Below are 26,977 nucleotides of genomic sequence, written 5' to 3' on the forward strand. Positions count from 1 at the left end.
AATGCAACATATTATTTTCTTCATACTATTTAACCAGGGGTGGAAACTACATGTACATAATTACAGTACTCGAGTACATGGTTCACTGTAACAGTACTCATTTTGATTATAATTTTTTTTTCTAAATATTATTAAAATATTAAACTTTGCTGCGTTATTTTCAGTTAAAATAAAATAATAATAATGAATTTAACTCCAGAAGACTGCAAGTCAATGGAATGACAGTAGGTGCAAATTTTATATAATTAAATTTTGAGACTAAATCAAAATAAAGCAGTATTCTGCCAAAATGTCTACACTTCAGGTGACAAGTGCTTTAGTCAGCAGCAGGAATGTCTGGAACAGTAGGGACAGTGGAAGCAGATGAGCATCCCTGCCCCAATTTATCAGTTATCTTCAGTGTTAAACGCTTCTGAGGAAACAGTCCGATTATGATCTGTAAATGATTAGCCAAAACCTGTGGAGATATCGGCATTCACAGCTCAACACCCAAACACCGGAAATATGCACAGATAAGCCATTTCCTAGCCGAGTGAGCTACTGTAGACTAGCTAGCCAGATGTTTTACAATATGAAATCCCAAGATGTCATTTCAGTGTTTGGCAGTGATTGCCTGTTGTTAAATATATCTAAGTGCTGCTATATGTTATAGCCCTTGGCAAACTCAAAGCCCATGAGCCGAACACAGCAGGCTGTCTCGTTTCATTCTGATCGGGTGACCTTGCAAAAAATAATACTAAAACAGCCTGTAGTACTCTACTAATTCATATTTCCACTATACCTAGAATTTACACCAGAATCCGCCCATATTCGGCATGCTACACTGTACGGTGTGCATGGGTTCACTTGTCACAGCGCTGAAACTCTGGTTAAAATCTGCTGAAATTTGATAAAGTCAGATCCAGGTGTAAAAAAATAAATATGTGACTCCTAATCCTGAAAAGTATCAAGCAGTGTAGAGACATACAGGTATACTGAGGGGAAAAAAAAGTTAATGTAGCACAAAGACAAGAGAGATGGTAGACTAAGGACATGTTCTTAGCAGAGATAAGGCAGTGTGAGTTATTATTAAATTATTATTAAATATCTTTGTTAATGTTATATCATTTCCATGTCTTGGTTAATAGGGGTAGTTGATGGAATTAATAATAAGTTAAAAATAATTTATAGCCTTACATTATGGCCCTTCAAGGACTCACACAATGCTGATGTGGTCCAGGCAGAATTTGAGTTTGAATCCCCTGCCTATAGGTAACACTCAGGAAAGTTTGTAAGGGGTATCTTTAACATTAACTAGCCAGGTAATGAACCTAGCCAGCTCAGCATTTAGCTGCTAACATTACCTTTCTTTACACACTATTAATAAACGAAGTGTGTTCACTTCAGCATCGTTCACTTGGTTAGTTAACATAATAGAAAAGAAAACATTTTTGAGCAACTTTCTTGATGACTACTTTTACTCAAGTGACTTATTACTAGAGTGCCAGTACTTTTACTGAAGTCAGTGTGTTTTGTACTCTTTCCACCACTGGTTATTAAGAACGGTTGCTTTAGATCTTGTCCTGAATGGTGAAACCCTGCTCTATGACGCTATGTGCTCTTTTTCTCCATACAGCTCTGGATTCAAATACAGCTGTGTGTTTCATACGTGTACTGCTCTCACGCTGCCTCTTTTTCTGCCCTCCAGAGCTGCTCTTTGACCTCAGTGGGAAGGGTATTGAAAATAGCCTCCTCGACAATCAGGCAGCTGCGCTTCAGCAGTTTACACTCTCCCAGCTCCACAGGCAGACACTCAAGCCCGTTCCCTCTGAGCTCCAGCTGCGTCAGGTTGACCAGCTCACCAAAACGAGATGGCAAAGACTGTAGGTAGTTATTCCCCAGGTTCAGTGTGCGCAGCTTCTTACACTGGAACAGCTCAGGAGGAAGCTTCTCAATCTGCGTGGAAAACAACATGGAGAGGACATGAATTAATAGAGTAATACATATAGAATACAAGTACAGAATAACACAGGGAATAAATTACAAACTTCAGTGTAATAACGGTGGAGAATGCGGATCAATTCATTTATATATATATATATATATATTTATATATATATTTATATATATATATATATATATATATATATATATATATATAGGTCTATTTTTTTATTTTTTACATATTTGGACAAGCAAACACTTGATGCTCTTTCAATCAATGCCTATTAATAAAGATTATACACTATCAAATGACACATAAAACTGACATTTTGTAGTAACTGTCACAATTTAAATGACAACAGATCAGTCACATGGAAAATGTAAGTACACCCCTACATTTATTACACCTTCAAACCCATAAAATTAGAATCAGGTGTTGAAGATTGGATGCCAGTGATTAGAACCTGCTTAGGGAGTGCAGGTGGAACCTGTCTTATTTATACCCCTCATATCTAGTGTCTGGTGTTCCCTTTGCTATTGAGGTGTGTGGTATCATGCAAAGATCTAAAGAGTTCGGTAAGGCCTTCAGATTGGAGGTCTAAGACTCCTGCAAGGGATTTAAAAAGATCTCCAAGTTATTTGAAATACATTATTCCACTGTAAGGAAAATTATTTACTAGTGGCACAGATTTAAAAAAATAAATAAATAAATGGCCGTCTCATCAAATTCAGCCTAAGATCAGACCGTCTTACGCAAAAAGAAGTCTCCAAGAACCCCAAAATTGAATCAATGGATCTGCTAGTAAGTCTTGCAACTGTCAAAGTTCATGCTTCTACAATCAGAAAGAGATTGAAAAAATTGACCTGCATGGGAGAGCCTTTACAAAGCCTTTGCAAGACTACAGTTTGCCAATGAGCATATAGGCAATGACCAGGCCTTTTGGTATAATGTTCTCTGGACAGAAGAAACAAAGATAGAGTTGTCTGGCCACGGTAACAGCAGACAAGTTTGGTGCGGACCAAAGACATCTTTTCAGAAGCAGCACCTCATACCAACTGTGATGCACGGTGGTGGAAATGTTATGGTTTGGGGTTGCTTCATTGCCTCAGGGACTGGACAGCTTGCATTCATTGATTCAACTATGAATTCTGCATCATATCAAAGAGCGCTTGAAGATAATGTGAGGCAATCTATCCGAAAGTTGAACCGAAAGTGGACATTTCAACAGGATAATGATCTTACGCACACTAGCAAATCCACCAAGGAATGACTCAGAAAGAAGAAATGGAGAGTTATGGAATGGCCTGGTCAAAGCCCGGATCTGAATCCCATTGAAATGTTGTGGGGGGATTTGAAACGGGCAGTACATGCAAGAAAACCTCCAACATCTTGCAACTGAAAGAATATTGCATGGAACAGTGTTAAAAAATTCCAGCAAGCCTGGTGGGCAATAATGCAAACCGCCTACAAGAAGTTATTTCTGCTAAAGGGGGCAATACTAGCTTCTGAGGCAATGGGTGTACTTAATTTTTCCACAGAAGAATATCACGTCTATTGATTGAAAATGCTATCGAAAACGAAATTGAAAATGAAAATTTTCCTCGTGGTTTTGTTCAGGTATACAGTGGGGAAAATAAGTATTCAGCATCAACATTTCTTTCAGGAAATATATTTTCAATGGGCTATTCACATGAAATTTTCACCAGACATCTGTATTAACTCAAGAAATCCAGAAAAATAAAGAATTCACAACATTAAAGTCCATAAATAAAGTTATGTGTAATAAAGTGGAATGACACGGGACAAAAGTTACACGCCAACAAAAAGTTCTCCAAGGCAAGGTAAGTCAAGGAAGTAATTATACCCCCTTATCTGTGCAAATTAATATCAGCTGGGTTATTAAATTGATGGTCTATAAAAAGGCTTTTTGTTACCAAGGTGTCACACAAGAAACATCTCATGATGCTTTGAGAATAACCGTTGTAAAAAGCGCTATACAAATAAAATTGAATTTAAATTAATTGAATAAAAGCAAAGAGCTCTCCCAAGACCTTTGCAACCTCATTGTTGCAAAACATATTGATGGAATCGGATACAGACGTATTTCAAAACTTCTGAATCCTCCAGTGAGCACCACTGGGGCCATTATCTGCAAGTGGAAGCAACATCACTCCGTCATCAACCAGCCACGCACAGGAGCTCCTCGCAAGATTTCTGACCAGGGAGTCAGAAGAATAGTCAGAAGAGTAGCCCAAGAGCCAAGGACCACTCGGAAAGGGCTCCAGAAACACTTGGAGGCAGCAGGTAACATCGTCACAGAGAAAACAATAGGCAATGCACTCCACTGCTCACGCTCACCCCACAAGACTCCATTACTAAAGAAAAGGCATGTCGAAGCTCGTTTAAAGTTTGCTACAACTCATTTGGACAAGCCTATGAAATACTGGGAGAGTGTAGTCTGGTCAGACGAGAGCAAAATTGAACTTTTTGGCTGTCATACTACACACCATGTTTGGAGAAGAAATGGCACTGCACATCACCCTAAAAACACTACACCAACAGTGAAGTGTGGAGCTGGAAGCATCATGGTGTGGGGCTGTTTTTCATCACATGGTACTGGCAGACTTCATATAATTGAAGGAACGATGAATGGACCCCTATACCGGGAGATTCTTGAGAAGAATCTGCTGCCATCCATCTGGATGATGAAGATGAGACATGGGTGGACCTTCCAGCAGGACAACGACCCAAAGCGTACAGCAAAGGAAACTCTCAATTGGTTTCAGAGAAAAAAAAATCCAACTGAACAAGATTTAAAGAAAATATAATTTCTTATCAATTCAATTTACCTTTAGGCTGTCATTACAAACAAAGGCTTCTCCATCCATCCATCCATCCATCTCCTATACCGCTTATCCTTCCTTCAGGGTCACGGGGAAACCTGGAGCCTATCCCAGGGAGCATCGGGCACAAGGCGGGGTACACCCTGGACAGGGTGCCAATCCATCACAGGGCACACTCACACACCCATTCATACACTATGGACACTTTGGACATGCCAATCAGCCTACCATGCATGTCTTTGGACTGAGGAGGAGACCGGTGTACCCGGAGGAAACCCCCGTAGCACGGGGAGAACATGCAAACTCCGCACACACAGGGCCACGGTGGGAATCGAACCCCCGACGTGTGAGGCGAACGTGCTAACCACTAAGTCACCGTGTGCCCAAGGCTTCTCCACTAAGTATTAAATAAATTTCAGTTAGTGTGTTCAATACTTTTTTCCTGTGTCATTCCACTTTATTACACATAACTTTATATATGGACTTTAATGTTTGGATTTCTTTATACGTGTGGACTTCTTGAGTTAATACTGATGGTTGGTGAAATATCACTGGAAATATATTTCCCTGAAAAAAAAATGTTGACGCATTCAATACTTATTTCCCCCCACTATATCAACTTCATTAATAGGCACTGTTACAAAGAGGATCAAATCTTTGCTTGTCCAAATATGTTAAAAAAAAAAATAAATAAATAAATAAAAAAAAAGCCAACAATTCCCATGGGGTTTACTTATTTTTTAACATTACTGTATTCTAGACCAGGACAGTCAAAACGGTCATTCAAAACAAATAAACAAATCTCTGCTAATCTTTACAATTTTACAATTACTATTTTTATCCATTATGCTGTTTTCCGAGATGATTGTCTTTTAATAACGAAGCAGAAAGAATCACAAATAAAAACAACACTAGTTGACCATTGTGCTGTACAACCAACTACAAATAAATACAAAATTATTAAAAAAAAAAAAAAAAGAAAGAAAGAGACTATCTAGGTACAACTCCACAGAAGTGAAAAGGCATCACTGTAAAAATATAATAATTTAAAAAAATATTAATTAAATATTTATTTTATTGGAGAGCCCCAAAGAGAAATGCAACCCCACAGAATATTATTTAATTTCAACCCCACAGAATACTGGGGTTGAAATTAAATAATCAAAGACCTTCCGTATTTAACTTGAGGGTATTTACATCCAAATCGGATGAACTCTGTATGTATTATAGCAGTTTTTATAAGTAGACCTCCCTTTTAAATGGACCAAAAGTAAATTGTGAGCTGGCTGCTCAGCTGTTCCATGGCCAGGTGTGTGTTATTTCCTCATTATTTCACTTACAAGAAGATGAAAGGTCTAGAGTGGATTTTGCTTTTGGAATCTGTTGCTGTTAACTCTCAATATGAAGTCCAAACAGCTGCCACTTCCAGTGACGCAAGCAATCATTAGGCTGGAAATTCAAAACACATCCATCAGAGAGGGAGTAAAAATATTAGGTGTGGCCAAATCAACTACTTAGTACATTCTGAAAAAGAACGATGCACTGGTGAGCTCAGGAACACCAGAAGACCCAAAAGAGCATGGAAAACCATGTGGTGAATGACAGAAGAATTCTTTCCCTGGTGAAGAAAAACCTCTTCACAACAGTTGGCCAGATCAAGGACACCCTCTAGGAGATGTAAGATGTATCTGTGTCAATGTCAACACTCAAGATAGAACTTCATCAGAGTAAATACAGGTGGTTTTCCACAAGATGTAAACCATCTGTAAACCAAGAAGACCAGATTAGAGTTTTTTTTTTTGTTGTTTTTTTTTAAATAAACATTTATATATAATAAATAAAAACAATAAAGAAAAAAAAAAAGCCTGTATAGTTCTGGAACAACATTCCATAGACAGATGAGCTATAGATCAACTTGTACCAGGATGATAGAAAGAGAAAAGTATGGAGAAAAGAAGGAACTGGTCATGAACAGAAGCGTACCACCTCATCTCATGGCATGGGAATGTATGGCTGCTGATGTAACTGGTTCCCTTGTATTTATTGATGATATGACAGCTGACAAAAGCTGCAGGATGAATTCTGAAGTGTAAAAGACTACATTATCTGCTTAGATTCAGCCAAATGCTTCAGAACTCATTAGACGGTGCTGCACAGTGCAGATGGACAATGACCAGAAGCATACTTCAAAAGCAACCCAAGACTTCTTGTAAGGCAAAGAACTGGAATGGTCTGCAATGGCCAAGTCAATTGAGCATGCATTTAACTTGCTGAAAGCAAAACTGAAGGCAAAACACCCCAAGAACAAGCAGGAACTGAAGCTGCAGTAAAGGCAGAACATATACATATACGCATTTACATATTTGCAGGACTTTATATACACCAATAGATAAAGTCCTGCAAATCCTACACCATTCACTCAATTTGGATGTAAATACCCTTAAATATTCAATATTTGATAAATATCTGACTTGACCTACTGCCATATTAACACCATGTCAAACAGTTTCATTTCCATTCTTTTCTCATGCAGAATAATTCATTTATTCAAACTGGTAATGCATTACCAGTAAGAGTAAGATGAATCTATAGTAGTGCTTAAAACTCTCAGATTCAAAAGGTATATTTAATCTAAAATGTTTAGCTAAAACAGCACAGAAGTATTCTGACTCACCCTGTTGGCAGTTACAGCAAAATACTGCAGATTTTGAAGACTTCCGATGTCAGCTGGGATGTTCGATAGATTGTTGTAACTTAAATCAAGATACCTCAGCTTGCGACAGAAAAACAGCTGACTTGGGATTTTCTCAATCTTGTTCCGGTTCAGGTAGAGACGCTCAAGGTTGGTCAAAGTGCCTATCTGGATAGGGATGTAGGCGATCTTGTTGTACCACAGTTTCAGGCACACGAGTCGATAAAGATGCTGAAAGCTGATGATTTCCTCGATGGTCTTCAGGTTGTTGTCCTTCAGATCGATTTCCTGCAGGTTGTGGAGGCTGAAGATGGAATGGGGGATGCGCTCCAAGTCGCAGCGAATGAGCTCCAGCTCCGTCAGATTCACCATCTTCTTCAGGCTATTAAGAACCATCAGTTTGGTGCCCTCGTTGTTGATGGAGAGCTTTTGCAGGTGCATTCCAACGTCAGTGACGACCTGTGGCAGTTTAGTCAGGTTGCTCTTCAGTCTAAGAACCTTGAGGCCTTTTAGTTCTCGCAGTCCATCAATCACAATGTAGCGATTGTTCTCAGCACTGAGATTCCCTGTAAGCTGCAGCTCGGTCAGGTTCTTCAAACTGTAGATCCAAAGAGGTATTTCCTTGATGTCAGTGAACTTTATGTGCAAGGATTTCAGATTTTCTCTCAAAAACGCAAGTGCTGGTGCTTCTATTTTAGCCGGAGTGTGATACAACCACATCTCGCTCAGGTTTATGAGCTGGGCGATAATAGGTGGGATGGTGATATCAGGGATAAGCTCCAACTTAAGAACCTCCAGCTCCAGCAAGTCGAAGACTGTATCCGGAATTCCACTAAGCATAAACAGATGCAGCTCTAACTTCTCTTGAGAGTTCTTCGTGATTCTTTGTCGAAGCTTGTCCAGTGTCCACTCGTTGTTGAGGTTAAGCTGGCGAAGTTTGTTTTCGCTGACTTCTGAGAGGAAGACAGCAAAGCGCTTTGAGTAGAGGGGATCATACTGGTCAATCATGTGTAACATGAAGGCAAAGTCATTCTTCACATCTGGAATGTCACTGTAGCTGCTCTCTTCTCTGATAGACTCAAAGGAGTATTTCTTGAGGGAACGCCGGAGCATCCAGCTGAGTGTGTACATGCAGATCATCCCATACACAACAACAAGGCTTATGTAGAAGCATGCCAGGATTTTGAAAAGTGTGGCAAGTGGATGGGCGCAATTAAACATCTGATAACCAGTAAGATTTTCAATGTCTACACTACAATCAACACTGAATTGAATATTGTGGACGTAGTAACCAGTGTAACAGATGATAAGGATGAATTTAACAACTTTGATAATTGTTTGTCGGATGTAAAGCCTGTAGACGATGTCTCCTTCCTCAACATGAAGCCTAAATTTCTTAACCTTTTCAAATAATGCCTTTGCCTGTTCACCCTCTTTTTTGTCCAGGACGCCGTTTTCAGAGTGGTCGACAATCCCCTGGTCAAATCGAAACTTGGTGGTGGACAGCATGGAAACACTGGCCTCCACATCTTCACTCACACATGATGCCTTTTTGTCAATTGAGCCGTTCATTTTCCCTAGAGCTTTAGGATCACTTTCCTCAACCACTGTCTCAGACAATGCTCGTGTGGTCCATGGAGAATCAAAACACTTCAAAAGAATGGAGACAAAATGTTCCAGTTTGGAACTAGTCCAAGGGAACTTGAACCAAAAGTTGCTGCAAGCCAGGAAGATCAGTGTGTGCAGCAGCACCAAATATGGAAAATACTTAGCAAACCAGTGAAGCTTGTTTTCATAGCACACAGCATCGACGTAGTTGTACTGGTGTCTGTCAAGGTCGTATCGGATTCCCTGTGGTTCAAAAGCAGCCTCAAAATACTTTCGACAGGTTTCGTTTACTACCCATTTGCAAGGCAGGCAGATCATCTTGTCCTGGGTGACTTGCAAGGTTCCTCCAAACACTGCGATCATCAGCATCACGACAGACAGATAGTCTGTGAATACATCCCACCATGGCTTCAAAATGCGGTACGCAGGCTGAGTATCCACAAAGTACCGCAACTCGGTGATGGGAATCATTGTTGATCTGAAATAATTAATAAATAAATAAATAAATAAATAACAGCAGGACCTCAACATTTTTTTCTTCTGCATCTTGTGATATGATTTGAATAAAAAATAAAGCAGTTTTACCAGAGGATGATGCGGTGCCTCTCTGTTCTGGCTTCATATGTAAGAACAAGGCTCCACCAAGAGAACAATTTGGCTTTCTTGTCAGCTATTATTAACCGCTTCCGCTAATAACACTCAAGAATTGTCTCTTCTCGCTATGGAAAGGGAGTCCATGACCCCAAAGTTCAGATCCTGTTTGTCTTTGGGAGGGGCAGAGGCTCAGCAGTGGCTCCTCTGTGCGCCGTTATGTTACCTAACAGCGCACATGGTCAGTCAGGAATCTGCACTCATCACAGGCCGGCGTGTCAGGATGAAGCACAGATTTCCTGTCAAGATAATGGCACACCAACGTCAACACCCCCAGCACAGCTCATTTTACTGAAAGCTGACTATTAATTTACACATTATAAAGAATATAGCAAACAAACAAAAACAGTGTAAATTATATTTATAGATCTATAACAAAGTTTGTACAAAAACAAATAGGGTGCCTAAAACTTTTGCACAGTACATATATATATATATATATATATACATACACATATATATATATATATATATATATATATATATATATATATATATATATATATATATATATATACATACACACACACACACACACACATAGATAGATACAACTGACACTTTTTTGTTTGTTTGCTATATTATTTGTATGTAATGTGGGCAATGTTTGAAGAAATGTGGGCAATGTTTGAAGAAATGTGGGCAATTTGTGGAAAAGCCTTTCTTTAAACTTGGCCTTTTATACTGAATGTAACCAAATAAACCTGTTCTTCAGCCCTGTTGAAAAGTAAAAAATAAACCTTATATTTACAAAAACTCTTAAATACTTTTTTTTTTTTAAATAATAATAATAATAATAAAATAAAATAAAAAAAGATTCACACAGCTAGCATCATCACTACTGGCCAGGTCACTGAGACTAGATGATTTAGCAACATGTAGCCACATGATGCTATTTCAGTAAACCGCAAGTCAACAAGTACCAACCCGGCCCTTTAATATCCATGTTCAGCTTAAATAAACCACTTTATAAAGAATTATCATTAAACGCGAGTTTAATCTATTAATGAATCAAGTCAATGTTAAGGACTGAGGAACCGGTTCGGGACAGTTATTTGAACACAAATGGTGTTTCCTACATTAATACCGTGCTAGGATGATAAAAACACTACAGTACTAGTTGACTTGGTGTTAATAGGTTAGTGTGCGGTTTGGGACAGAGCCATGCTCGGTTAGCCTGCTAGCACCTTCACTCCGGCAAGCTGTTATTATTACTGTTATTATTATTGTCACGTTGTTCTTCAACATCAAATACATCTAAACATGCTGAAGAAAACCTGACAATAGCAGTTCATAGTAGTGACAAGGACTTACCGGGATTTGTATTTTTGATTATCATATTTGGTCAAATTTGATCATCAAAGAGATTTTTTTCCCGTCAGGTTATTTATCCCTTTAAAAAAAAGGCACCGCTGGAGACGGGAATAAACTGGAAAGAGCCGCTCTTCTTTCTTCTCAGTGTCGTTTCACCCCCAGGACGCGAGGGAGCAGTAGTGTGTGCAAACTCGTGTGTGCGGAATGCGCTTATAACTATAATAAATCGCTACCGCCACCGTGTGACCAGAGAGAGAAATAACAATACGCACACCACACTCGTAACACAGAAAAGAGCAGCAAATAAAACTGAAACTGATTTAAAATGATCTAAAGAGATGGAGTATACCAGTGTACTGTTATACAGGTGTATTTTAGATCATTTTTTAGTTAGGTTTACTTTTAAAAAATAAAATAACATCTCAGGCCCACCCTATTGACCCCCTTACAGCAATATAAATGAAATTGATTTATTTTTGATTATTTCTTTATTTATTCATTCTTTCTTTTTCAGTAGACACTTTATGCTTCTCTGGTTCAAAGCAAGTAAAAAACCCCGATATCTACTGTTAAATATGGTGATGCATCATTTTGGGACTGTTTCGCACCTAGTGGTCCACAGGCTTTTGTGAAGATTAATGGCATCATTAATTTTGTTAATTATCTGGATATCTCTGGATAGCCAAAAACCTGGTTGCTTCTTGGAAGAAGTACAGACTTAGTTATCAATGGATCCTTCAAAATTTAATACCTCAAACATACATCCAAATCAACACAGAATTAGTTACACAACACAAAATTCGTGTTTTACCTTGATCATCTCTAACTCTGAATTACAACCCTAATGAGAACCTCATACACAAATTCCATATACATAACCCTAAGAATAGAAAGATGTTTTGCATGTATATATTATTTTGTGGGAGGTCAGTCATTTTAAAAAATGAGTGTTTTGCAGAAAAGTTACTTCAATTCAGTTTTATTTGTATAACGCTTTCAACAATGGACATTGTCCCAAAGCAGCTTTAGATAAATATATAAATTCAGAATATAAATGTATGCCTTTATCCATAATGAGCAAGCCAGAGGTGACGGTGGCAAAACTCCCTGAAACAATATGAGGAAGAAACCTTGAGACTCAAAAGGGAGCCAGAGTCAAAAGGGAGTCCATCTTCATCTGGGTGACACCGTATAGTGTGATTATAAATAAATCTCTTCTATAAATCTGCTAATATTACATGGTCAAATAGTGCAGTTGTGTAACCATGAAACTTCATTTACATTCAGAAACATTATTAATTAATTAAATAAATAAAATATTACTACACAACATCTCCATATATTTATGGTCAAAATAACACTTGTATGTGTTTCACAGTTTCATACTCTATATTAAATTCTTGCTGATTTTCATAAAAGATGTCAAATAGCCAAGCATGCCTCACTTATTTGCAAACTTTTACATCTCAAAGATCTTCAGGACAATGCATATATGCCAGTATATGTCATGCAATGGTAATAGGATTCCAAAACACATTACCACAAAATCTCTGTGCTTTGTCAACCCATAAGTTTGGGTTGTTAATTGTAAACATTGTATAGTTCTTTACACGATACATTTATTTGCTTGGCAGGTAAAAATGAGAAAATCTGAAATGTTTCAGTACTGTGTATGAAAGGCTTCCTTTTGTTTTTTCCTTCTGCTCTAAGATCTACTATATCCATCCAATTCTAAACCTGAAGCACGCTTGGAGAAACAAAATGAAGTAGCCTTTGCCAGCATCTCTATCAGGAGGAAGTGCCAGATTCAGGCAGACTCCCATGCTTAACTGATTACATTTCTCACAGCAGGAGGCTTAAACAAGGGCCACTTCATGCAGGAAGCCTGAAGGTTATGTTAACATAACCCCTTACTCCGCTTGGCCAGGATCTGCCCTGACACCATCGTTTAAACACTGCCTAATACAATGATACAAATGATGGCTTACACGCTGTATACAATATTTATTTTTCAACTTTGCCCTGGGTGCGAAGACCACTAAGAACAATACCTCGTAATTATAAGGTCTAAGTGTGGGAACCTATAAATCAATAGCCAAAGACAATGTGTCTCTATATTTCCTGTCCAGACAGTGTTATTTCTTGTGCAGACGTTTACCATGACTACAGTAAAGATAGTTCACGATTCATATGATGGACACAGAGGTGTGCTCATACATGCACGCACGGATAGTTTCATGCTGATTGTTGGGAACAGGAATCTTTTTAAAAACTCCCATTTGTTTATGCTGTTTTTTTGTTTGTTTGGGGTTTTTTTTTTTTAGAATTTTTATAGGATCACATATCAGCGTAAGTCAGTTGAAACCAGTTGCAAATCAGTTAAACACTATTAAGACGAGTGACTTAATAGTATCAATATTGACTGTGTTAATAGTGTCCGATTGACGTAATAGAAATATTAAGTGTCAATATTTCACAATATTGTGAAATATGTACCACATAACAGACATAAATTATTTTTGTACAGGTCAAATAAATGATCATAACTGGGTTATAATTTGTTCTGGTTTTGAGCTGAGTAGGATGTAATGCCCTGTGATGTCACTCTCATCATTGACTAACATTGAATAATATTCATTATAATATCTCAGAACCAATCTAGTACAAACAGTAACTTATTTTCTGGCAGGAATCAGCACAAAAAGAGGTTGCATTCTATTTCTTTTTCAGTGGGGTTCCAGATTAACAGAAAATGTAAAGTTTCCCCATAAGTGAGAATGTATTTGTATTTCTAATGTAGTTCTAAATTAAAATTAATCATAGAACCATGTGGTGTGTTTGTTTCCTTGTCATCCTTCACTGTTCATTCAATAGGCAGTATTATTTGCACCAATCCACCCCAAAAAGTGATTGTCATTTATGCTAAACACCTCTCCCCTTTCCCAAGGCAGGCTCACAATAGGTCTTTGCCCTGAATGGACTCCCAATTCCCAAGAAACCAAGGAGGGAAGACTCAGGGAAGTTTAGAAAGGAGCATTAGATGTTTTTTTTTTTTTTAAATGCACTTTGGTTAATGGTCTATACTGAATAGAGCTTAAAATGCTTAGTGTGGAGGCCTGTGCAAGAAAATTCTTCATATCGAGGGCTCTATTCACAAGCATGCTTTTGGCTGCTGAGGCCTGTTCACTGAACAATAACCATTCAGGCAGAGTAAATTCATTTGAAATGCATTTTGTACAGTCTGGCCTACACCATGGTCTGAGCTGCACCACTGCTTTAGTTTCAGAAGAAAATTGTATACTGGGATTAACTGAGGACAGAGTGCACTAATAATGTGATGCTGCTTTCACAATCTTATGAACACATACTCTATGAATTTTAAGTCCAATAGAATGTTTGTTTTTTAATACAAGTCATTTTAGAAAAGTTTTTTTTTTTTTAAATATAAGTGTTACGTTACACTTTTGTAAGTAGGGTGAAGTTTGCACTTGTGAAATATTTTTCTTTTTCCTTACAGCACCTTTTTTCTTACACAATCTATAATACTCCTGATAACATCCCTTCGATGGCGTATGAAAAACAAATAGTTGCTCAATGTACTTTAATCATTTGCCTTTTGAGTTAGATGATGCATGGGCATGTTGAAAGCTTAAGACATAGCATGAATGAACAGAGAAGGGGGTCACATTCCTTTGTTGGGGCTTACCCAACTCAGCTCAGTGGATGCGTTCACCAGGCTGTGTGTGTGTGTGAGCGTGTGTGTGAGCGCATGTGTGTATGTGTCTAGAGAAGGGGGTTGAAATCTGATGGCCAGCCTCACAGCTAATTAGTTCAGCTTTTGACAAAGGTGGGCCAGCCACAGAAAGGGAGCCGTAGTGCGAGCTTAACAGGGCTCCACACACTGCACTCGAGTCTGCAGGAGAGAAGAGGAGAAGGGTTCCCCTCATACTTTCCAAATCAGACATAGGGTTTGTAAAGAACTGCTGTTCCTCACCCCAGAACATATGAGAAGGCTCACAGGCATAGCAACAGTGCCTTTGGGACATGCGAGATGACTTCCACACAAGACTCAGATGATGACAGAGCCTTTAAAGACTGTGAGTATAATTTGTTAATCCAGAGCTGCATCTGTACCACTTAATAAGAGTGTTGAGTTTTATAATGCCACCTGCCTCAAAGATGAATAATTATCTGATTGAACTTCGCATTACTAATATGAATTAAATGATTAGGTTTTCCACACTACTATTAAATTAAACTGTTAAAACTTTTCAAACTAATTGAATTTATCACATTAATAAAGGAAAGGTTAAATATAAACAAATGTGGAAATAAAATTGAATTGAGCTTAAACTTTAGTACAAGCAACTCAAGTTTTCTCACATGCTAATTAAGCTCTTAAAAAAAGTGTATTATAGAAAGTGGGATTTAAAAAGACTGAGAATGAAATAGACCCGGATAATTCCGTCAATTGTATTTGTTAGTTAGTTAGTTACTTAGTTAGTTAGTTAGTTAGTTAGTTAGTTAGTTAGAAAATGGATTTGCAGCATAATCACACAAACATCAGAAATCGCGACTGGCATATACAGTATAAACAACATATACAGTATACATTATATATATATATATATATATATATATATAAAGAATGGAATAAATGAATGAATTACCAGACCAGTTAGTCACCAGTTAACAACTATGAAAATAATTATTTGGTTCAAATAGATGTGTGTTTGTGTGAGTTTTATAAGTCTGATAAAATATATTGATTTTTCAACAGCATGTAGTATTCACTTCCTGCCATGAATATAGCATTTCAAAAATATCGGCGGCGGTCTCTGTGGCTAGTTTTATTCACATAAACAAAAAAGTAGACAGGGCTCCATTATAAAACAACTCTCTGTTCTTACAAATATGCTCCCCTTAAAACAGTACCCAGTGTGTTGGGGGTTTTCGTCATAATATTTTTGCTGACTCTCTACATGGGATGGATTTGATTAAAGTACACTGCTCAAACCGTTACTTGGGGTTATGAAACACATTGAAGCCATCACACAGATATTGCTATCACTCCAGCTTTCGACATTGGTCTATACCACACATTCAGAGCCAGAACACCTGCTTAATTTGATAAATAAGTGTTCCCTTGTGTTGATGTTGGACAAGTCTTACATTGCAGTTGAGATAAGTGACAGGCCTAAGCTGGAGATAAATCTTTTCTGTTTGAGGCATGACATCAGCTCTCTGTGGCACACTTCAAGTGTGGGAGATTTACCAGAGGTCTGAAACCACATGATAAAAAAAGGTAAAAACACACTGGGAAAAATGTTGGAAAATAATATTTATCCTAGGGTACTTCTACTCCACAGCTGTGCTGAATATCTATGATATACAAGGTGTATATTGAATATGGTGACAGTAATGTATTACAAGACATGCAGAACCTTTTGAGGGATTTGTGCAAACAACTCACGCAATGAAGACAGAACGTGTGAGAGAGCACACAGCAAAACTTGAGAATTCCTTTAGCACATGCTCAAGTTTCTTCCCTGATGACATTTCAGCAGTAAAGCTGGCTTTAGTACAAAACACTAAACTGGACCTAACCCTGTAAATTTCACAATAAGGGCCATTTTCGTTGCTTGGCCCAGTGTTGACAGAACCTGGCCCATCACACTGATATAAGATCTATTTGTTCTATGTCTCATGATATTAAAAATGAGGATTTAGGAAAGAATATCTGGTCCTAGACCAGCATAAAACTCTCCACATTTTTTTACTTTATGCCGGTTGATGAATAGCTCTGTTATTACAGTACACGGTGAATTCTTTGGCAAGCAGCACAAGTTCAATAAACACCCGGGTATGAATACTTGGCTGTAGATATATACTCATTTCTGGCACTGATAATTTTATAAGCATGTCATTATAAGCAATTAAACTTACACACCTCTTATCAGTGTTTGACATGCACCTCAGAGAGTCTGCTGCAGGAATACAAAGTAAATGAATAATTTTAGAAGATGGGGAACTACTTGCAGTCTTGGACGATTCAGTTTTCATGGCTAAGCATGTCTCTCAATAACTTCTCACTAAGAACCAATATGTCAAAATCTAATCAAAGACAAATAATGATTAAAAACTCGTTTGTCTTGTTTGCCTATGTGTTTGCAGTGAACGCTGTTGGAATGCTGCACCAGTTCTGGAAGCAAAAACAGGTGAACAGTGGCACAATTGAGACAGAGAACCTAGTCGTTTATGAATGTATTCCCTCACCAGGGCCTCCATTTATCTGCTATGTCACCTTACCAGGAGGGAGCTGCTTTGGCAACTACAAGGTAAGTGAATTGAATTTGACCACATAATGTGCAGGAAGACTGCCAGGGCAGATGATCTATTTCACTATCAGTGTGCAGAATATTTGTGGGAAATTAACCTCCGGTTGACCATTTGGCAACAATTTTGGCCTTGACAGGTGGTAACGGTGCAAAGGGCATGTCTCAGTGTGGTCCTGCAGCTCTGTTCAATCAGTCCCATCAACACTATTCCTCCAGCCCAGGAAAAGAGAGTCTTGTGTGAAAACTAAGCTTAACAGGTGGTTCTTATTAGCCCAATTACTTCAACCCACTACGCAAAACGATTTCTTTCAGCTGAAGAGGAATGCTTGAGGGAACAGAACCTAGAAAAAACACCCTAATGCTTTTGGTTTATTTATCCTTTTTTCTTTCTTTCTTTCTTTTCACATAATGTTGGGTAACGTTACATTTTTTGCATTTTAGAATTCATTAATTTTATTTTTAGTGTAGCTATGGATTAGGATTACCAAGGGCTGGGCGGTACAGCTAAAAAAAAATGTAACGTTTCATGTCGTTCTGTATCAGTAATTATTGATAAATTTTAATCTTTTTTTAAACAAAGACAGTAGAAAGTAAGGGTTTGAATTTAACCACAGTATTTTTAATTTACCCACTTTATTAAGACAAACAACAAAAATTTAGCTTTAACAGTCAGTCTTCATTTTACATGAAGATTAAATAAATAAGTGTTAAAGAAACTCTTGAATTTAATAAATCAAATGTTACAAAATGTGTGCAGTGTAAAAGTGTAAACGTAGAACAATCAAGGCAAACTTTAAGGGAGATGAACATGGTGCTCTGGTGCTCTGGTTTGTGCTAAACCTGTTAGCATAATTAGCCTAGCCTCATATAAAACTTCCTCTTTAACACTTACTTCTGGATAACACCGCGCTGAGGTCTGTGTCTGACGAGTCAAGCTCCTGCTCTGAGGACACTCACTGTCCTCCACAGAGCTGACATTTTAAACAGAAAACACAAAAAGCAGCAAAATGTCACTTTTCTTTCTTGCCTGCTGTTCAGAGTCACACGTACTGTACATGTGCGGAGCACTGCGCATGCGCACTACAAGTCTCTCGCAGCTTGTTTCTCTGTACTTGGCCAGGACGTGTTTTTTTTTTTTTGGCAAAGCTTATACACAACGGTGTTATGATGTTTGTCAGATGAAAAGAATCCAAAAAAAACAAACAAAAAACTGCCACACTGGTGAGCCGACACGTCCTTTTCCCACAATCTCCTCGGCAGGTTCTGAACATGTGTTCTGATGTCACGTGGTGATGGCGCAACCGAACACCACAGATACGCACCTTGTTATTGGCTGTTTGCTGGTCACTCGTAGCACACTCCTTTATCAAGGCATATGATAGGCTGTTTATGATCCAGGGATGGTGCACGCTTGAGGGTTGTTCATGCAACCAAACTTCATGTCTGTTTACATTTTATCGAGCGTTATACTAAACATTTTTTTTGTCTATCGTTACCAATAAAGTTGTACCGTCGATAAAAACCGATACCGTTTTATCACCCAGCCCTAGGATTACCTGAATAAAAAAGAGGATTATTGGATTTTTTGTACATTCATCACTAGGAACATAGGTATATAAAAAATGAACATTTAAATGTCATGGTAAACACTTTAAGTCTTTGAGAACAATCACTTAGTCTGAAGTGTGACACAGATTGCATAGTCGAGTGCTGTCAGCTAATCCAGAAACCCTTGCCATGATGTTCAGTAACCATAGCTCCAGCTTGAGACTTCTGCTATTTGAGGAACACTGAGGGCCAGCTGCTGCCCTTTAGAGGAACTGAGAAACACCAGGGAGTTAAAGCCAATGTGCTGAGCTGCCTGTTTGAATAGCTTTCGGCTCCTTTGATCAGCCTGTGGGCAACGGAGGCTTCCACACCGCCTGCCCTGCGAGCGTTTCCTTTCAATGGCCTCGTTTCACGTCCGGAACGCAACAGACTAACGCCATGGAGAGGCTTTCTTTAGCCTTTCCCTTCAGATCAAAGAAATCATACTATAGCTAGCCTTGATAATTCCTCATGCTTACTCCTTTCACATGAGTTGGTTGTCTCATTTTTTCTGTCTCTTTGTACATAGTCTTCATTCATCATTATGAATAGGGATGGTGTGGCTCACAGATTGTGTTTTTGGGATTGCTAGTGAGTGATCTCAGCTCAGGCTACCTCCAAACTCACTCTGATCACTCCAGAATTCCAAACCAATTCACATTTCTATGATTGTGGGTATGTTCCTATGCTTGAGACAAGCTTCTTAAAATAAAATGGGCATTAGGAAATGAAATCAGCTTAGGAAAACCTTATATGATGGAGACCAGTATTCTAATTATGAATTTTTTATATAATTTGCATTAATTAATTCCACTCAAGTCTGCTGCTTTTATCGACAATATTTACACCCACCAGAATCTGCTAAATATGAATCATTTTTTAAAAAAGAGGGATCGTTAAAATTGCATTTTGGTTTTTTTATTTAGTCCTGCCCAGAATAAGCTATTTCACATAACAAATATTTACATATAGTCCACAAAACACAATACTAAATTAATTTACACAAATGAACCAGTTCAAAAGTTTACATATGATTGATTCTTAATACTGTGTTGTTACCTGGATGATCAGTGACTGTTTTTATGTTTTGTGATAGTTGTTCATGAGTCCCTTGTTTGTCCTGAGCAGTTAAACTGTCCACTGTTCTTCAGAAAAATCCTACAGGTCCTGCACATTCTTTGCTTTTCCAGCATCTTCTGCATATTTGACCCCTTTCCAATGGTGGTTATATAATTTTGAGATCCATCTTTTCACACTGATGACAGTTGAGGGATTCATACACAACTATTACAAAAGGTGTAAACATTCACTGGTTTTTAAAAAAGGCAACATGATACATTAAGAGCCAGGGGGGTGTAAACGTTTGAACTGGATGATTGGTGTAAGTATATCTATCTATCATATATATATATATATATATATATATATATATATATATATATATATATATATATATATATATATATAAAATATGGCATCTGTGCTGCTGTAATAGGTGAATTTCCCTCTGGGGTGAATAAAGTGATCTATCTATCTATCTATGATTGTATTTCAAAATGTGATGATTTCAATTTGAATATTTCACTCCCTCTTTCCTGTACATCTGTTCTTATTAGTATTGCTACACAAAGGCAGAAGCCAGGCGTGATGCAGCTCGTATTGCTCTGATGAACTCAACATTCAATGATTTGCCCTGTCGTCGTATCACTCCAGAATTCATCGCCCGCAGCATAGAGGAGGCTGTCGCCACCACCAGCGTAAGAAAACCCAACTCTTTATGTCCACTGCATGGTTTTAATTATGTAAAGGATATTTTAGTTATTTAATGGAAAATAAAATAGATTTTTATTTATGTAACCAAAAAAAAAGAATATATTATTTGAATTGAACAATTAATGTGTCCTAAACAGATACAAATAGAGATACACTGTAGGAGGCACCCAATTTTTTTTGTTATCTTTTTTTTTTTTTTTTTTTTTTTGAAGGCTCCTGTGGTGGGAACACAGCAAAAAAAAAAAAAAAAAATCATGCAGCAATCAAATTTCATGCAGGCAATCAAGCAGATATGAAGCTTAGGGAACAAAAATCACATTCATTAACATGAACATGAGTCAGTGCAGTATGCATTTACAAGTTTCCCCCTTAGCAGCTGCCTTATCAGGGTTTAGTTGGTTTAGATTAGTCTACAAGTTGGTTTATATTTTGGAAAATAGACCTAGCTAAATTTGTTAGAAAATTACAAAGAAATGTATTAATTTTGCACAGTCCTGCTTATATCTCTAGTTAAGACCAGTTATGAGAGGTTGAGGAAATGTCACAGCCAGAATTCAAACAGCATGCTGACAGTGCTGGCATTTCTACTGCTGAGTTTTTCCAGTGTTTTCCAGTGTTTCAGGATGCATTTTTAATTCCAAAAACACTTCTGGTTTAGACCACACCATCTTTGGTTTTAAATCTGGATACAAATACAGAAATATTTGGAGCACTAAACAGATACAGATTGAGATAGTGGCATTGCCATAGAATTGAGTTTGTAGGGCCTATACACTTCTTGAAGAAGACGTATACTCAATCACCACATTGAATGAGCATTCACACACTGTCTATGCTTAAGGAGGGTGTTTACATAGTCCAAATTAGCAAGGAGGAATCCGATTGATTCCAAAACCTACAAAAATCCAACACAAAAAGTTCTGTCCCTTACACTCCCAATGGACTTCCTAGCTTCCCCCAAAACTTGCCAAGCTTTACAATCTGTGTGCATGCGTGTGCGTGTGTGTGTGTGTGTGTGTGTGTGTGTGTGTGTTCCCTCCTCACTCTCCTGCCATTTCTCATGTTCTGTCTGAGCCTTTTATTCCCCAGCAACGATTACAACTTGCTTTGATGACAAAGCAAAAGACAAGTAGCGGGATCCAGCCCTCCCACTGCATTTGTGTCTCCTTCAGGATGAGTGATTATTGGCCAAGAAGTCACTGTGATTCACTGTTTTCAGGGTAACATGGCGGATGTGTCAGACCCGAGCACCAGTTTAGGAGCTTATTATCTCATGCTGAAATCCAACACAGGAAAAACCATGCTGGAATTTCAGGTGTGAAGAAAAAAAAATCTCATTATCTTAAAAAGATATTATTTTGAAAAAAATATCTTTACTATAGTCAAATGAGATAATACTTTGTAGTGATTCTAATGCAGTTAGATGGCCTGTGATGTTTCTAATTGCTTGTAATGAACTTAGACCTACAATACGAGAGAAGCTGAGGCTGATATGCAACGATAGTAGCCCCTCCGCTCAGTAGCGTAAATCTTTCTTAAAAATTTTTACCTTAAGCTAATCAGAGGTTTGGAGGACAGAATCTTCTCAACTTCAAGTGCAATGCATGGATTCTATCCAAAAAATACATTCAATTTCCTACCCCAAATGACGCATGTCATGACCCTAGACATGTTGCATGCATAGTTAACTTGTTGAAAAATAACTCACGTACTGTATTTTGAAATACTTATGGTGTCCGCATTAGTCTTAGTTATGAAAAAACAATGCTAGATCAATGTAACTTTAAATGTTGATGTTACAATGTGCTAAGCTCTAGAGGCAAGTTACCAAGCTTGCACATCTGTGTTGAATTAGAGTCATTAGTGTTATGACTAGTCATGAGCAAGATGTGAAAATAGTGAATAGTAATGAAAAGTTACAAAAAAATTCTCTTTTTTAAGGAATTAATGACAGTGTTTCAGCTGTTACACTGGAATGGGACACTGAAGGCTTTTAGGGAGAGGCGATGTAGTCGTCAGGTATGTCTAACTCTACAACTTTCTGAAAATGGGAGATCTTTTTTTTTTTGTTTTTTTTTGTTTGTTTGTTTGTTTTTTTTTTATTGTGGTGAGAGTAGTAAAGGTTGTAGAAGCCGGATGTTCTGTTAAAGATATGTCTCACCATCACCACAACTGAATTTATATCAATTCAAATGTACTGCATTTTAAAATATCTAATATATCCAATATATCCAATATATATATATATATATATATATATATATATATATATATATATATATATATATATAAATAATTGTATAAATTGTATAAATAATTGTATATATAAATACAATTTAAAAAACAATATGTATGGAAATATACACACAAATAGACACTTCTCCCATGCTTCATGAAAGTAGATCAATTATGAAGTTTAGATTTTGCTTCATTTGCAGACATAATGTTTGAACACTTTCATTTAACATCATTACCTGATCTGAACCTGATCTGTGTAATGTTACATGTCATTTGGTTATTTTTTTTAATGTTCAGTAGATAAACTGTGATAAGTACAACTTTTAAAGCATTTTAAGCACAAATAAAAGTTAAAATCACTTTTAGTATTGTAGTACCACTACACTGTTAAATTCTTGAAACTGATTAGTCAGAAGGTGTTATCCTGGCTGCAAGGAAAATCACATATTTATATTAAGCCACTTCTTCTGTTCCGTTATTGTTTCTGTAGTAATAACTTGTATGGTGGACGTGCCATATAATAATCTAAGCCAAATAATAAAATATATAAAAATATATAACTTATATAAAAGAATTAAATATGTAAATATATATATATATATATATATATATATATATATATATATATATATATATATATATATATATATATATATATATTTGATTTAACAAAAAATGTATAATCACTGATATGGTGAATTTTTCTATAAGGAGACATTTATGTAAGATTTATGTCAGAGGTAAAGCTGTAACTTTAAGTTTTGTGACACAGGAAAGTCTTCAGGATGAAAGATGTTGCATTTTGCAGTTTCATAGTAACAAGCAGCATTTTTTTTCTTATTATATTCAAGTGACAAAACAACTGTTTATAGCTGTTTATAATGAAAGTCGCATGTTCCCAACCCTGCAGTCCTTCCTGTCCTGTAAATTTTAGTGTTTTCCCTGCTCTAACACACCAACTGCAACTCATACCAGGCTGTAAATTAGATGATTAATTGAATCACTTGAATTTTGGGAGGAGGGAAAATACTGAAACCTGTGACAATGGATAATAGAAACTAACTTGCCTTGTGGATGTTCCACAACATTAAATGTACAGTGTTGTGAAAAAGTATTCCTTCTGTTTTTGTATATATCTCATACTGAATTGTTTCAGAAATTAAAACAAAATCTAAGATAAAACAAAGGCAACCTGAGTAAACACAAAATACAATTTTTAATTGATAATGTTATTTATTGAAGTAAAAAAAAGTTACTAATTCCCAAAATCTATGCAACTGCATTCATAATGGGGTGCAGCTAGACTAGACATAACCAGGCCTGATTACTGCAAACCCTGTTCAATGAAATCAACACTTAAATAGACATAAATAAACACTTTTTCAACAGCATGAAGTTGGTTGAAAGGTCTTGCTCAATTACACACTTGAAAGAAATTCCAGAAATGATGAGGAAGAAGGTGAAATACCTCAGTCTGGGAAGGGTTACAAAGCTATTTCAAAGGCTCTGAGACTCCAAAGAACCAAAGTGAGAGCCATTATCTCCAAATGGAAAAAAACTCAGCACAGTAGTGAACCTTCCCTGAAGTGGCCGACCTTCCACAATTCCTCCAAGAGCACAGTAACTACTCACCCGGAAGTCACAAAAGAGCCAAGGACAGCATCCAAGGAACTACAGGCCTCTCTTGCGTCAATAAATTTCACTGTTCATGACTCCACTATCAGAAAGATACTGGGCAAAAATGGCAACCATGGAAGAGTGGTGAGGTGAAAACCACTGCTAACCCAGAACAACATTAAGGCTCATCTGAATTTTGAAAAAACACACCTTGATGATCCTCAAACATTTTGGGAGAATGTTCTGTGGATTAATGAGTCAAAAGTGGAACTGTTTGGAAGACAGGAGTCCCGTTATATCTGACGTAAACCAAACACAGAATTCCACAAAAAGAACATCATACCTAAGGTCAAGCATGGTGGTGGAAGTGTGAAGTGTGGGAATGCTTTGCTGCTTCAGGGCCTGGGCAACTTGCAATAATTGAGGGAAATATTCTGCTCTCTACCGGAAAAAATTCAGAGTCCAAAATGTCTGAGTCCGTGTCAAGTTTGAGTACAAATTTACCCAAGTTCGTGAAAAGTTCGTTCATAATTGGATTTGAGTACTCCAACTCTAGTGTTTACTCAGATTGCCTTGTTTAATGTTGTATTTCATTTGAAGATCTAAAACTATTCAGTATGAGATATACACAAAAACAGAAGAAATCAGGCAAATACTTTTTCACACCACTGTAACTATAAAATGATAAAATGTATGACATGTTCTCAGATAAATTAAAAAATTTTTAGTTTTACCAAATTGTTGTGGCATAAGAGGAATAAAGTTATTCAGGATGTCCTGTTATAGGAAAATAATCCATTTCAAGGTGGTAACATGATTTCTGATCTGTGTCTGAGCCTGTGTGTGTGTGTATGTGTGTGTGTGTGTGTGTGCTGAACAGGAGGTGATCAGCTACTACTCTGAGAAACGGCTGGATGAGTGTATGCGTAGTTACATGGCTCTGGACTGGCTGCAAAGGGAGAGGAAGAGACCAGGGCTGCTCTCACGTGAGTTGCAGCTGGCCCTTAGGGAGTTGGCCCAGGGTCGGCAGGCCGGCCGAGAGCTCCGCTTCTACAAGGAAAAGAAGGAGATCCTCAGCCTGGCGCTCAGTCAGGCCTCCACTGAGGAACTGCAGGCCTACTGTGGGGAGGAAGACGAAAAGTGCTGGAGGAAAGGAGAAGCTGCATTGGAGTATCTTGCGCATGGGGGCCACTGTCTGGAGGGTAGCATGGTGGATCCATTAGAACATTGCCAGTTTTATTACCTGCAGAGTGGGAGTGACAAAGAGTCACTGGGCTGAAGTGTTCGGGCGTGTTTGCGTGCGTGTGTGTGTGTGGTGGGGTTTGGGTGAAGGCAAGGACTCACATTCAGGAAAAGAGCCTCTATGTTGTATATTTTCTACTCCTCTGTAGAGTTCTTTTTCAGTGTACTGTAATATGTTTACAGCCAAATGAGCTGCTGTGTAAATCAGATTTATTTAGTAATAAATGTGTTAGTAGTACATTTAGGGTTCGAACTTCTGGAGAGCAGCGCCAGCTCTCTTATTGTTTGGACTGAGAATTTTATAACTTGGTTTTTGTTGCGCAAAAACCATTTTGTATTGCCTTGGGATGTGGAAGGGAATGTAAGTAAACACTGATACTTTTTGCTTCGGCCACAGGGTGCCGCCATATCCAGTGAATGGCTGTTGCCCACAACTATGGTATAAGATATTTCTTCCCCAGATATGTACAGGTCGTTTTCCTAATAAACTGAATGAAAAGCAGTTTTAAAAAACCGTGAATGTTTTGTGTCTGAATGCCTCTCTTTAATAGTATTTTATATGTATTTTGTCATTGTGAACACTCTTAAATCTTTTGATAGTTAAGATTTATTAGATTCCTAAAGAGGTTCTACTTGAACCATTTTTAAATAGGTAAACTTAAATAGGTCATTTTTATGGTTCTTCATAGAACTTTTACGGGTTCCCCCAGAGGGACAAATCATTATACATTCAATAGTGAACATTTTCTAATAGTGAAATTTAAGATACCATTTTATAGCCAAAAGAGTTTTATGTCTGATTTAGGCCTCAATCTAATTTACATATTTAAAATTTATATTTGACCTATTTTAACTAACAAGAAAATACAGCTAACTAGCCTATAATTGACCAGTCTGCATATTGGATTTATTCACGTAGAGTATCACGGATGCTTAGTTTCTAGCAGTTTCTAATTTCCTGTAACACACGAGACACCTGGTGTACTTCATTAACAAGATTTCTTTGGTACTAAATGATTTCATAAGTACAATCTTAAATATTCAAAGTTGTTTAGCAGGAGGGTACACATAATAGATTCACCTTCACTATCTTCAGTGTATACATTCTTTTTAAATAGTAATCCAACGTTTACAAACAGAAATTTCATCA

General features: G+C 37.4%; 2 protein-coding genes across 2 annotated transcripts; one reads left to right on the forward strand and one right to left on the reverse strand.

Annotated features, from left to right (window-relative positions):
- Positions 1-1,257: 1,257 nt before the first annotated feature.
- Positions 1,258-11,477, reverse strand: lrrc8ab (leucine rich repeat containing 8 VRAC subunit Ab). Its single transcript, XM_053654219.1, has 4 exons — positions 11,033-11,477; positions 9,653-9,957; positions 7,442-9,545; positions 1,258-1,935 (listed from the first exon to the last, which is right to left on the reverse strand). The coding sequence occupies exons 3-4, from the start codon at positions 9,536-9,538 to the stop codon at positions 1,660-1,662; spliced, it is 2,373 nt and encodes a 790-aa protein (XP_053510194.1). The 5' UTR covers positions 9,539-9,545; positions 9,653-9,957; positions 11,033-11,477; the 3' UTR covers positions 1,258-1,659.
- Positions 11,478-12,685: 1,208 nt separating this feature from the next.
- lix1 (limb and CNS expressed 1) lies at positions 12,686-25,868 on the forward strand. Its single transcript, XM_053610724.1, has 6 exons — positions 12,686-15,129; positions 17,207-17,370; positions 20,574-20,714; positions 21,950-22,045; positions 22,672-22,749; positions 25,466-25,868. Exons 1-6 carry the CDS (start codon positions 15,084-15,086, stop codon positions 25,862-25,864), a joined length of 924 nt encoding a protein of 307 aa, XP_053466699.1. The 5' UTR covers positions 12,686-15,083; the 3' UTR covers positions 25,865-25,868.
- The last annotated feature ends 1,109 nt before the right edge of the window (positions 25,869-26,977 follow it).

Source organism: Ictalurus furcatus, chromosome 22 (genome assembly GCF_023375685.1).
Source record: "Ictalurus furcatus strain D&B chromosome 22, Billie_1.0, whole genome shotgun sequence".
In the NCBI taxonomy this organism is placed as follows: Eukaryota; Metazoa; Chordata; class Actinopteri; order Siluriformes; family Ictaluridae; genus Ictalurus; species Ictalurus furcatus.

Excerpts from the sequence above, each read along its gene's own strand:
- lrrc8ab (XM_053654219.1), bottom strand. The coding sequence starts at position 9,538 with ATGATTCCCATCACCGAGTTGCGGTACTTTGTGGATACTCAGCCTGCG. Across the intron at positions 1,936-7,441 it reads TTGCTGTAACTGCCAACAGG|ATTGAGAAGCTTCCTCCTGA; the intron begins GTGAGTCAGAAT and ends TTTTCCACGCAG.
- lix1 (XM_053610724.1), top strand. The coding sequence starts at position 15,084 with ATGACTTCCACACAAGACTCAGATGATGACAGAGCCTTTAAAGACT. Across the intron at positions 20,715-21,949 it reads AGGCTGTCGCCACCACCAGC|GGTAACATGGCGGATGTGTC; the intron begins GTAAGAAAACCC and ends CACTGTTTTCAG. Across the intron at positions 22,046-22,671 it reads AAACCATGCTGGAATTTCAG|GAATTAATGACAGTGTTTCA; the intron begins GTGTGAAGAAAA and ends CTCTTTTTTAAG.